At 40.0% G+C, this 12,638-nt stretch overlaps 2 protein-coding genes and 1 pseudogene across 3 annotated transcripts; 2 read left to right on the top strand and 1 right to left on the bottom strand.

The window, feature by feature from the left end:
- Positions 1-628: 628 nt before the first annotated feature.
- ndufa3 (NADH:ubiquinone oxidoreductase subunit A3) lies at positions 629-1,879 on the bottom strand. The gene is made up of 4 exons (XM_079693441.1): positions 1,799-1,879; positions 1,483-1,557; positions 965-1,042; positions 629-825 (listed from the first exon to the last, which is right to left on the bottom strand). The coding sequence occupies exons 1-4, from the start codon at positions 1,803-1,805 to the stop codon at positions 734-736; spliced, it is 252 nt and encodes an 83-aa protein (XP_079549567.1). The 5' UTR covers positions 1,806-1,879; the 3' UTR covers positions 629-733.
- Positions 1,880-1,897: 18 nt separating this feature from the next.
- tfpt (TCF3 (E2A) fusion partner) lies at positions 1,898-6,203 on the top strand. The gene is made up of 7 exons (XM_079693440.1): positions 1,898-2,117; positions 3,206-3,307; positions 3,875-3,997; positions 4,225-4,295; positions 4,376-4,445; positions 4,850-5,008; positions 5,677-6,203. The coding sequence occupies exons 2-7, from the start codon at positions 3,206-3,208 to the stop codon at positions 5,749-5,751; spliced, it is 600 nt and encodes a 199-aa protein (XP_079549566.1). The 5' UTR covers positions 1,898-2,117; the 3' UTR covers positions 5,752-6,203.
- A 470-nt stretch (positions 6,204-6,673) lies between these two features.
- Positions 6,674-12,590, top strand: LOC307046810 (annotated as a pseudogene). The gene is made up of 14 exons (XR_013810532.1): positions 6,674-6,831; positions 7,445-7,500; positions 7,660-7,727; positions 7,837-7,911; positions 8,032-8,121; positions 8,208-8,336; positions 8,447-8,542; positions 8,660-8,873; positions 8,987-9,114; positions 9,333-9,389; positions 9,658-10,556; positions 10,656-10,764; positions 11,162-11,303; positions 11,993-12,590. The product of XR_013810532.1 is annotated as an uncharacterized misc_RNA (transcript).
- Positions 12,591-12,638: the final 48 nt, after the last annotated feature.

The raw sequence follows: 12,638 nt of genomic DNA, 5'->3' as shown, positions 1-12,638 counted from the left end.
GTCCACATTTGCTCTGTATGTTTGAGTTGGTCTGTGGGGGGGAGGACGCAGTGCATGCATGAAGCGACACAGGTACAGATGTTTAAATTAATATCTGAATTATCCAATTTCATATTTTATCTGTAGCAGCTGAGTCGTCATGCAGTACCGGTCTGCATATTGTTCTTACTCTTGCAAGTAGAATAATGCTAGTATGAAACAAACTATTCATATTTTAGGAGTGTTGGTCTGATTCCAGCTTTGTCAGGTTAAGCCTCTTCTGAAGGATCAGGGTTGTGTCGAAGCTTAGTTTCAAAACTCTCACGATCTGCTCTGAAAAAAATAAAACCAAAATCCTAATGCCTGGTCATGTTTCCTGATAGACGGTTTTAATTGGTTCTAATTTTTAGGTTTTGAGATTTAGGTCTTCCAATCCAGCAATTGTCTTGGAGAAGGTCAAACCTATTTCATGCAAACTTTATGAGGTATGGTCATTTTAAGGTTTACTCTAAAAGGCGTGTGAAAATAATTAAGACCTCACTTTTGAGCTTTGTTCAAACTTCAAGAGTCTAATTGTGGGAAATTATAATTTGTGGAGTTATAATTTGGGTCAATTCTCAACATAAATAAATAAAATGTGACCCAATAGTAGAATTAAATACATCTTTATTGCAGTACATTGATACGGGGAGCAGCTCTGCAGACTCGGGTGAACAAAGGGAACCTCATTCGCTTTTATCGTGGGAATGTTAAGTTACAGATTCTTAAGCCATTCCAAGCTTGGTCCTTTTGGTTCAGACGGATGAGCAGGGACATCAGGCATGTTTCCATCATCTCGCACAGGGACTGCATCGGGGTAGAAAGGGAACCAATCTTTAATATTTCAATTGACAAGATTTGAACAAATGTTTTTTTTTAATAAAACAGGGTCTTTGTGCAGCCTTTTTCAATTACACTCAAATATGAAACAATGTTTACTGTTTACCTGGGTAGCTGTATGGCACAGATGCATTTATCATTGTCGAGTACTTGGTGAATGGGCTGATAAATGGAAGAATCACCCCTATAACAATAATAATAGGAAAAACAAAGTATTAACCATATAAAGTATATTAGTTAGACTTTGTTATGAACTCTGTGTTTACATTGGTCAATTAACAAAAAAACATGGCTTGTAAAAAAACTCATAAATAAACAAAAACGATAGAAAATGAGCAAACCGTACTCCCATTCGTGAGTTCTGATTTAAGTTGTATCCATTACCTTGCTCCTATCACACTTTATATAATAACATCTCAAGGCATCCACTTGCCTTTTTTATTATTCAACCTCATTTGTATTGTTTGGTTACTTTTATCAGTCTATGGACCATATCTGGGATACTTGTAATTATCTTTATACTTAATGTTGTTCATTCAGTACAGTATTTCCAAAGCAAGCTGTACAATGCTGTCTCTCTTTCTATCCCACAAATTTCTGAGCTAAATGACATTGGTTACTTACCAAACGCTCCAATAGTACAGGCGGTCAGGATAACGGGCTCTTTATTCCACACGTTCTTCAGGAACGCTCCGATTGCTGCAGATAAACACAAACAGGTTACATCTTCCACAGCTGACAACCCACGGAAGCTAACATTAGCCACCGTTAGCAACACATCAAGGTCATGTTTTAAGAGGCATTTAGAATAGAAACCATTGTCTTAAAATAACCCGGAGACAGAATCAGGGTAGTTTAAGTGCTTTAATTAATAAAGCATGCTACATGGAGGTATTTCTAAAAGCTACAATGCATAAAAGAGGACCAAATAGTCACATACCCGCCATGTTGATCTTTGTAGTTTTAACTCCAGAAGGCGTGTGTGCTCATGGGAAATGTAGTAACTAACAACTGACGTATGATTTCTGCGCCCGTCGCACAAAAACATTCGTTCATCGACGAGAATGGAACGAAAGGACTGCTCTTCCTTCGCTTTACGTTTGATTTTAGCTCAATTTAATTTGAAAAAACACTCTTAGCTAGCCTGACTGTTTACATCAAAGAATAATACACAGTCTATGCAGCAGTTTGACCGTTAAAACGGTTTGTAGAGGAGTTGTAACCCGTAGCAACTGCTGTTGGACCTTTCATTCATAAATGTAAGTCATGTTACTATGTAGATTGATGTATCCAGTGGTTGAAAGTACCTAAGTACATTTACTCAAGTACTGCACTTGAGTACACATTTGAGGTACTTATACTTTACCTATTTTCATTTTATACTACTTCATACGTCTACTCCACTACATTGCGAGACAATTCTGTACTTTTTACATCACTACATTTATTTTACAGATTTATTTAGTTGTGACTTTACAAATTCATATTTTGACACACAACACAGTGTGTTTAAAAAAAGATATTTGGTATAGATTAAACCATCCAACATTATGTTTAAGTAACTGCAACCATAAGTGGGTTAACAGGAGATGAATTGTTAGCAAATTTGCTAAGACGTTTTTTAAATATTAAAATACTAACAATTAGTTATTTTACCCTGGATACTTTAAGTACATTTCCCTAATCTTACTTTAATACTTTTACTTGAGTGCCATTCTCAATGCAGTACTTTCACTTGAAATGTAGTATTTTAACAGTTTGTGTGTGTACTTTTACTCAAGTAAAGAATCTGCATACTTATTCCACCACTGGAGACAGCATGTTATCTCCTAGTGCGACAGTCCTTCATTGATAATAGCAGGGCTTTCCCTTCTGAGCGTTAACGTAACTCTAACCTACTACTTTCCTGAGGTACTTGAATCCCTCCATACTATCATGCTTTACATTTGACCTCCATTACATTTCTGAGGCAAATAGTGTACTTTTTACTCGACTACATGTATTTAATAGATTTGCATATTTAGATTTTTTTATATACAAACTATAAATCAACCCTTATATGATTTATAATGCATCACCAATAAATGATCCATTAATATAACATTATCATTCTGCATGATGAGTAATTTGGCTACTAGAAATGTATTTTGATGCTTATTCTTTTGTACTTTAACTTAAGAGTTTTAATGCAGGGCTATTTTACACTGTAGTATGGCTACTTTTACTTCTTCCACTCCATAAACGATAATCACAATTGGTGCTATTGTTACAGGAGATTTGTACTACTACCTACACATATTGTATCTGCATGAATTGTATTATGAATCTTCTCTGTCTTTCTTCCCAGATGATGGAGGATTTCTCTGGTTTGGCTTTGCCTCCTCTGTTCGGTGGACACATCCTGGAGGCAGAGCTGGAGCCTGGTGGCGTGGAGCTGGGACCAGGGGAGGTAAAGGGAATGTTAATGTTGTAACGCCTGGTAGCTAGTGCTCCCTTTGCCACAAAGTCATGAGAAGTATTACACATAGCAGTCTTTGTGCTGATTGTATCAAATATTACCAGTTTGAACAACACCTTAGCTAGAGTAAGAGAGAGTAAATACACTATTTAAATTGGTCTGATAATCTCTGTCTTTAGGGACCGAAGCTCGAGTCTCACCCTTGATCTAGTTTAAATATAATCTGAATTTGACCTATGTATGCCACAATTTCATTGAAATGTTATGATTGTGACAGAAATTACTTAATTAGTCTTTATTACATATGACTTATATGTCCAAATATTTTTAATTCAGAGTGTCTAATATGAAAGTTGTCAGGTTTAGCTTAGTAGGTGGAGCAAGGATCTGTTGGGTTTTCTCTTGTTATTGTGTTATGTTTGGGAAAAAACAATAAATAAAGTGTTAAAAAAAAGAAGTCCTGTTGGGTTTGGAGTACATTTCTGACTTTTTGTATGCATTAATGACACAGAAAGGTTATTCAGATCAAAACAAAAACCATGATATGTTTCTCTTCAGGTGGAGCTGGGCCCGGGAGGCAGTGAGCTGCTGGAGGGGACAGAGCAGGACGATGAAGAGAGGAGAGCCCTTGATAAGAGGAAATATCTGGCTCTGAATAGGAGATGTAAAGACATTGAACAGGTGTTTGCAAGCTTACATATAATTGTCAAAGGGTATGCAATTGGCTCATATTTGTGTCTATTGTCATTAAGTTCTTTGTTATCTTAGTGTCAAACCAACACTCAATTAGAAAATAAAATGCAGGCACAGGACTGTCTATTCTTTTTGGAAATGCCGTTTGCAATATGACCTTCTTTTTTTTTTTAACTCAAACCGGCCAGGCATGATGGTGTATTTTTTCTTTTCAGGTGAATCAGAAGATTCTTGGTCGCCTTCATCAAGTACAAAGAATAACACGACGCTTGAAGAAGGAGAGACGGTACGAAACCTCTTTACAGTAAATCACTTTCTACGTTTGCCCCCCCGATGGTCCGTCTGAAGATTATGTTAATCTTGCAGGTTCCTCATGAAGACTTTAGATGCTCATGGGGACGACTACAGGAACGCCCAGCTCACTATACTTCTAGAGGTGAGAAAATGGACATGTTGCTGAATGGGATACATTTCTAAAGAAAATAACCCAGTTTTTTTTAAATAATCATCTGCAAGTTGATCGTAAATTATTTTCAATGCCAGATTTTGACCTAATTCACGAGAAAGAAATTTGTATTCATGTGTTTGACTAAAGCACTTTACCATGTACGGGTTAACCTGTTATGGTGTATGGGGCAAAACTATACACCTCTCTTAAATGGAAAATTAAGTACTTTAGTATTTCCATTGATATTTGAGTTTAGATGACCAAAACCCAATATATACACAAAGATGCCGGGGTAGTTTCCCAGCTGGTCTGCTGATTTGTTTAATGTACCAATAACAAATGCTCAAGCTTGTTAAATGCATTTTAAATAAAAAATGTGTACCTTGTTTCAGGATGAGCCTGGAGTCCATTTAGACCCTGCTGCAGGGGTGAAGGATGACCGGCCTAACGGTGTGTCAGGTTCCTCCTCGTCTGCTGCGTTGCCTCATGCTGCGCTGCCAAAGAGGAAAAGACACAGAATACCACGGCAAGAAAAAGATAAAGACCAACAGGTAGGAGTAAGAACTCTTTTGGACTGCTTTTTTTCCATAGCTTTAGCTTTTATGCATCAGTTAGTTTCTTGAATGTTTCTTTTGTGCGAGTGTGATTTGGATGATTATGTAGTTATGGAGGCATGAATGGTTGGTTTGAAATGCAGATGGATGTTATGAATCATGCAATGTGTAACGCCAGGCCACATTCTCCAAATAGGGAGCAGCATTATGCTTTGGTGTAATGCTGCTACTAGGTCCATGAACTTGTATAATCATCAGTTATATAAAAACAAAAACAAAAATAGCAGCAGGGCAAGGATACACAAAATACAATCAAACTTCTGTTTAATCCACTAACCAGGGTCTCTACAGCCTATGTTTGCTTTGATAGTTGCTTTGAAAACTGCCAATTTGGATTTAATACTAAAAATAAACTATGAATCAATGTGTACAGACCATGAACCTTCAGCATGGCTGACGAGCCCTCCAGGGTTTATGTTGGACCGAGGTCAAACTGGACTCATGAAGAAAAAGTGTTCCTACACGACAGCATACTAATATCAGTAGATGTCTCTGCCACGCGATGTGATGTTTTTAACTAAAGTTATGCCCATACATAACCTATTGATCCTTTAATGAAAGCATAGTTGATTTTCTGTTGACTGAGTGTGTGCTTCTTTTCCCAGACTGAAGCAGACATGTCAGTGTTGGCAGAGAATCAGTTTGGAGAAATGCCCAGCCCGACCTCTCTGTCTCACTGATCATTGAACTGTGGCCCTGATGATGACGATGATGATGATGATGATGCAGAAGGAGCACACCGTTTCATTAACTCTTCAGTAGAAACGCTGCCTCTCCGCCGGGTTTTGCACTGTTTTAGTTTATCTTTAACATTGTGATCCGATTCTACCAATGTAAGATAAAACGATATGTTGTACACTTGGTACAAGTATTCATTTGTTTTGTATATTTTATTTTCCGTAGAAATATTTTCTACTTTTATTTGATAACGATGCATAATTATGACCATTGGCCAACTGCACACTGTAATGCATGGGGCTGTTTGTTAATTATTTGATAAACTAGATACATTTATATTAGAGTTACAAAGTTGTGTTTATTAATAGATTTCACAATTGATTCCCTAGATAATATCATGGTTCATGATTTTATTTCAGAACCTGTTGAAATAAATGACTATTTGGCAATTGGACTGTATGTTTTTCATGTTTTTATTGTCAACATTTTTAAAGTCTGCATTTAATCATGTTTGTTGATGTTGACCAGAAGCAGACAATCCTTTTTGTCAATGTAACTTTTCTGAAATTTGATTTATAAAGAATATAGATGGAAGAAAGTTGATGTAGGTGCCACTGAAGTGGATATTTCTGGCAGTTGAAAAAAACACTTTACAGTTGATTAATGAATTAATGATTTATTAATTTCATGAAAACAATTATGTTTTGTATAACACGTTTTCTGAAATGTATTGTAAACCCCCTATATAGATATGTTTCAGAGAACAATTGTGGATGTCTGATTTCAGGTTCAGTTTTGTTATCTTGTCCATCATACTCCATCAGGACGCTCAGCCAATGAACGAGCCCTACTCTAGCGGATATCTTTGAGTGACAGACAGGAGCTTTGTCCAATCAGATTTCATAGATTCGATTTAGGGCGGGATCTAAAAACGGAGGTGGGATTTTAGCTACCGTCCATCTTCAGCTACATTACAGTGAGCCAGCTTGTCGAAAAGAAAACACAATTTGGAAGTAAAGAAGACTTTTTGGAATTAGTTTTGGCTGTATTTGAAAAAAGACAAACGAAAGCCCATACCATAGGTAAATGTCGCATACAGCTATAAATGTACATTCTCGGGTTGACCCAGTTTCCCATTTTCCTAAATTTTGCTAGCAGGCTAGCTAGCATTTTATGCATTAGCTAGTCAGGCAGTTAGCCATATTAGCTAGCAGGTTAAAGATTAGAACGGAATCTGATAAATTGTGCATTTCATAACGCAAGCCCACCATATAAAAGCTATTCTGGACCCCACAATTATGATGCATGAATATTATTTCCATCCATCAGTGTGCTCCGTGGTACTTGTTTTGAAACGGGCCGGTTGGTACCGAGCGAGGTGGACGAGCTAAGATACTGGCAGCTAGTATTAACGTTAGCTGGCTAGGTGGCTAATTTTAGCTGACAACCATGTTTGTCATACGAGATCAGCTACGTTTAGTAAAATATTGCAATAGATCAATGACCATACAAAAGCTCTGGTTTAAAGTATTATTTGATTCATTAGAGATAACATTATTTGTGCTGCTAAATATAACTGTCCAGCCAGCTGGAGGTAACGTCAGGTTCACTCTCTGCAAACCGATGCTCTGTTGAGAGGATGTGGGGTTTTTTAATGCACATTTTGTTTACTTTACATATTTGTCTTCGTGGCAGACGGAATGTGGACATTGTCGTAGTCAGAGCCATGGCTGACAAGAGAAAACTTCAAGGTAAGACTGTTGGTGATGCTCATCAGTGAGGAGGATGCTCATGGTCCATCACACTGCCCAGCATCCTGCACAGAGACTTACAGTGACCGCAACTTCAAAAGTTGTTGGTGTTGCACAGATTAACACTATGATGTTGGACCACATATTGATTCTCCACAGGTGAGATCGACAGATGTTTGAAAAAAGTGGCTGAAGGTGTGGAACAGTTTGAAGACATCTGGCAAAAGGTAAGAGATCTTTGCATTTGTTTGATACTCTATGATAAAACTACTATACTATTTGATCACATGGGCGCTGCAGATACCAAGATATCTTTGTTTATTTTCACAATTTTAGCTCCATAATGCAGCCAATGCAAACCAGAAGGAAAAATATGAGGCTGACCTCAAGAAAGAGATTAAAAAACTACAGGTGAGATAAATGAATGAACACGCATTTTCTCTCACATTGTTTCTTTATCTGTACTCTTGGTCAACAGTTATTACATTTGCTATTGTTGTTAAATATTTTCCCCGTCTGTCCTCCTCCCAGCGACTAAGAGATCAGATAAAAACATGGGTGGCCTCAAACGAGATCAAAGACAAAAGGCAGCTAGTCGAAAACCGCAAACTAATAGAGACGGTATGTCTTCCATCTTTTACTTGTCCTGTTTATTAAAGTTTTAGTATTGTATAGTAACTTAACAAGCCCCATGTTTCTTTCCTCAGCAAATGGAGCGGTTCAAGGTGGTGGAACGTGAAACAAAAACAAAAGCCTACTCTAAAGAAGGCTTGGGGCTCGCTCAGAAAGTGGATCCAGCTCAGAGGGAAAAAGAGGAAACGGGACTGTGGCTAACGGTAATACGTCCTCTATTAACTATACCTATTGCTCATTTAGGAGGCCTAATATTTCCTCATAGGCAGTTTGATAAAAGCATTAACACTCTTTTCTTTTCTCTCACCCCCAGTGTACGATAGACACTCTAAATATGCAGGTGGATCAGTTTGAAAGTGAGATAGAATCTCTTTCAGTTCAGACAAGAAAAAAGAAGGGCGACAAAGATGTAAGTCCTTCGTCTCGTTCTCAATATGTTGTGCAGTTATAATATAATGACTAGATATGTAGTCTGTTCCTCGAACACAAACTACACACATGCTTTGTGTCTTTCATGATGAAACAGGATCGCATTGAGGAGCTCAAACGAATGGTTGAAAGGCATCGGTTCCACATTCGCATGTTGGAGACCATTTTACGAATGCTGGACAATGACTCTATAGTGGTGGATTCAATCCTGAAGATCAAGGATGATGTTGATTACTACATCGACTCGTCTCAGGACCCGGACTTTGAGGAGAATGAGTTCATCTACGACGACTTAGACCTGGATGACATCCGTGAGTAGAGAGTACTGTGTGACGTTACCCTGATGCATTCATCCAGACAGCAGATGTGTTATAATGGAAACATCTGTCCCTTGTCTTTGTCCTGTCTTTTCTGTAAACTGCAGCATTAGTGACAACTTCTCCGTCGGGTCAGGGCCCTCTGGATGATGAGATGTTCCTGCAATCCTGCAGCACTCCCACTTCCACAACCTCCTCTTCACCCATTCCTCCTTCCCCGGCCACTTGCACTGCTGTAAGTATTGTGTTTGTAGCCTGAACACCTGGGTCAGTATGTTTAAAGGGATGCTGGGTAGAAAAAGCACATTCTGACAACATTTTGAAAATATCTTTCTCTAAAGTTTTGCATTTGTTAAACCTTCTATAAGCCTCATTGTGTTGTAATCGACTGACTAGTTTGCTGAATCAACATTTCAAAAGTGGATTGTCATATGAAGGTATCTTCTCCTATAGGAGAGCTCAGAGGACGATAAGAAAAGGGGACGCTCGACAGACAGTGAAGTTAGTCAGGTGAGAGGCTCTCTTCTGTACTGTGCCAGTAGACAAACAGTTTAGTGCCTTCCTGTTCACTCCTGAGAGGCACAGAGGCTGAAGGATTCTGGTTGGAAATGGAAAAACTTTTTTTCTCTCGTGGTTGGAGACTTTTGATTTAGTTTGTAGCATCACCTGCATACATGGAAGTACATCATTCCCATTAAACTTCTAGTTGACTTCTCTCAACTGAAGCTGCCCTCTGAACAGTTTTGTCTAAAATACTTTTTCTGGTATCCTTTTTCAGTCGCCTGTGAAGAACGGCACCCATCCTTGCTATCTTCCTTCTCGTCCTCCACGACCTCGGGGTCCTCCTCGTCCTCCTCCCTCGTGTCCATGGCGAGTGTTATCGGAGGCATTCCCACGGTTCTACCCAGCTGCAGTCTTATAGGGAGCTTCAGCAGTGCGGTACAGCAACATCAACCTGCACTACAGCTGCAGCCTCTGCCACCAAACCAACGCAGCAGCAACAACAGCAACAGCCACCTCAGACAAAACCCTCTGTCCCCTCAAACAACACCCCCAGCCCGCCCAGCCACCCCCTCCTCCCAGCCTCACCTGCCCCTCTCTCCCCACACCCACCACACCCATTTCCTCAGCTCCCATCTCTCAATCACAGTTCATATCCATGCCCACCCCGGCATCCAGTTTGGGACTCGGGCTGAGTCTGGGTTTGAGCAATATCGGCCTGACGGGGACCAGCAGTGTCAACCAAATGTCTGGTTTGGGTCTTAGCGGCCACCACTCCCCCTTAAACACAATGGCAGGTCTCATTTCAGGCTCCACCCCGGCCCCCTATGCTCAGGCAGCATCAGGAGGTTTGGGTTTGAGCAGCATCACTCAGTCCATCATTTCAGCGGAGAGCAGCACCTCCATCCCCCCCTCTGGCTCCAGTGGAGTCACCACCAACGGGGCAGGGTTGGGGCTCGGCTTGCTTGGTTCCAGCCCGGCCCACAACTCTTTGAGTGCGAGTATTCTGAGTTTGGTTCCTGGGCAAAATATAGCCCCGGTGCCTCTCAGCTGCCCCGAGTTCTGTCAGCACGACACCCGGAGCACTTGGCATGATGGGAGGCAATGGAGGGAATGTTGGCGTGAATGCTGCTCCTGCGCGACCACCAAGTGGCCTGAAGCAAAATGGAAACACAAGTATGTTAACTTGTTGCGCTTGGGCTTGTGTTACTCATCTGTTTAAGTCAACATTGTCTTCAGAAAGGATGTTCTCTAACCTCTCCCTCCGGCCCTCAGGTTACAGTGCTGTAGTGGCAGAGAACTCGACAGAATCATCTCTAAGCACACCGAGCCAGTCACAAAGCAGCCAGCCCTCGTCTCTCAGTTCTTCAAACAGTCAGCGTACGTTTTTCCTTATTCACTTATTCTTTACATGATAGTTGTTGTTTATACTTATTTTAACAACATATATAATATTAACATCAAGGGGTTAACTATGGATGTGCATGGATAAGATGTGTGTAGTTGAAGGAAAGCAGCCGTGTGGAGTCAGTTAGGGCCGAAAGTACTTGAGTTGTTTATGATATTTGCAGCTGCAGTTATAATAGAAACAAACAAAAGGATGGTTGGTAGAGAAAGAAATGAGCGGAGGAATAAATAAAGTCAGACAGTCATCTCAAGTGAAGTGTTTGTGCCTGTGAGAGTGTGCTTTCACTTCTATAGAGTGTGTAGGTCTATTATAGTGTGCTTGTGCATGTTCCTGTTAGTAATAACTTGTCTCTGTTGTTCCCGCTCTCCTGCAGGATGGACAACGGCTCCAGTTTAATCAGCTCCATCACCCTGCCTCCCAGCTCTCCGTCCCCCTCGTTCTCTGACAGCACACCTGGTGGAGGGAGTCTTCTCAACGGGCCCCACTCCTACACGCAGGCCTCGGAGGCCCTCAAGGTGAGGGACAGGGGCGTGAGAGAGAGCTGTACACGTTGTTAGAGTCACATACTGGTCTAAAGGAGGACCCACTTTGAGGCGTGAACCACAACGCTCAGGTGTATCTGAGGCGTTTGTAGCTGACATGGAGACATTTGACAGACAAGACAAACATGCTGGTTTCAGACAGCTTTCAGACTGTGGGAGAAAAAGTGATCTCCAGTTAGTATTATCTGCATTTAGGTCGTAATGTCACGACATATCTGGACTTACCAAAGTATATACCCAACTCTCTGTATCGGTATAGAATGTACTAAACAATATTGTTTTACAATGTTTTAACTGTGGCAGAAAAAAAAAAAAAGATTAGTATTAATTTATTTAGTAGCTGAATTTTGTATCAGTGCGTCTTTCAGCAGTTTAGTTAGGTACCTTAGTAAGAAGAAAGAGAGGGAATTTCTGCATGAAATGTATTATTGATACAATGTTTCAGTCCTTAGGAAACGTTGTATCTCTAAAAGTGACTTTGGAAGTAAACAACAGTGTGTGGGAATTGCCCTTCTCTAGCTTTTGGTCTGTTTCAGCTACACACCTAACTACAAGAAAGGTAGGCTGTGTCTATAACCAAAGATGTTCCTCTCTCTTCCCCACTTCATTGAACTCGGTCCACCACCCTGTCCTCATGCTGTCTCCCTCTCCCCCCGCCTCAGGCCCCCGAACCTCTCAGCTCTCTGAAGGCTATGGCTGAGAGAGCAGCGCTGGGATCCGGTCTGGATGGAGAGATCCCCAACCTGCACCTAACAGAGAGAGGTCGGACGCTCAGACATCTTGTTTCTACACTGAGTTAGTGCAGAAAAACAAGCTCACAGTTTTACTCTGTACACCACATGAACACTGACTAATTACTGAAGTGTAGGTGACTCACCATTACATTTCATTGGGGATAAATAGGTGATGTTTTAACTCTAGAGCAGCTTGAACTGGGAGAAGTAGATGAAGAAGAGTCAAAATACCCATAAAGCACCAAAGCTATTGATCAATTGGCCATCTGAAATGTATTTCACGTTTCCAATTAATATTTAAACATTTACAGTTACCACCTCACAAATACAGTTGCTTCTTCTCTCTTGTTTTTTATATCATTTCCAGACCAAGTAAAATAATAAGTAGACGTTTTTAAGACATCATTACTACTTTTTACCTTTTAATTTTAATCTGATGATTAAATCAAAACAAGGTTCAAGTTCAGTCAATAATGAAAATGATTGTTTAAAAGATGTACATATGTTGAGATGAATGTATTGATATGGAAAATATATTGAATATAAATATATAAACAAATACAAAGCCTGTAAC

This window comes from Notothenia rossii (genome assembly GCF_949606895.1).
Source record: "Notothenia rossii genome assembly, chromosome: 7".
In the NCBI taxonomy this organism is placed as follows: domain Eukaryota; kingdom Metazoa; phylum Chordata; class Actinopteri; order Perciformes; family Nototheniidae; genus Notothenia; species Notothenia rossii.
This window is presented reverse-complemented; position numbering and strand designations above follow the sequence as displayed.